Raw genomic sequence first — 415 nt, 5'->3', positions numbered from 1 at the left:
ATATATATATATATATATATATATATATATATATATATATTTACTGCTACTACTATTGAAAACATTACTATAATTAAACTTGTATATAAATCACTATCTAATATTATTATTATTATCCTTTCTGATTATATTTATTATATTTATTATATTTATTATATTAATTATATATATTATATATATTATATATATTATATATATTATATATATTACATTTATTATATTTACTATACTTACCCTTCACAACAAATAAATATAAAAAAAAAAAAAACAAAACAACAAGTATGTGTGTGTGTGTTGCAGGGAGTTTGTGTGTATGCTGGTAGCAGCAGCAGCAATGGTGCTGCTGCTGCTGTCTTTATCTCTCTATCAAATACTGGCGGAGGCTCTCGGCGGCCTCTGCAGCGAACACTGGCGG

At 25.1% G+C, this 415-nt stretch overlaps 1 protein-coding gene across 1 annotated transcript in view; it reads left to right on the top strand.

Annotated features, from left to right (window-relative positions):
• Window positions 1-313: 313 nt before the first annotated feature.
• Window positions 314-415, top strand: part of EMH_0054880 (uncharacterized protein) — a gene marked incomplete at both ends in the record, with an annotated part of 3,154 nt that continues 3,052 nt past the window's right edge. Inside the window, one exon of the mRNA XM_013497168.1 lies at window positions 314-337. Coding sequence (XP_013352622.1) covers window positions 314-337 — 24 coding nt within the window. The remainder of the gene's footprint in view (window positions 338-415) is intronic.

Source organism: Eimeria mitis, genomic scaffold, assembly GCF_000499745.2.
Source record: "Eimeria mitis Houghton genomic scaffold, Emh_scaff2509, whole genome shotgun sequence".
In the NCBI taxonomy this organism is placed as follows: Eukaryota; Apicomplexa; class Conoidasida; order Eucoccidiorida; family Eimeriidae; genus Eimeria; species Eimeria mitis.
The sequence above is the reverse complement of the archived record's forward strand: the minus strand, read 5'-3'. Positions and strand labels throughout refer to the sequence as shown.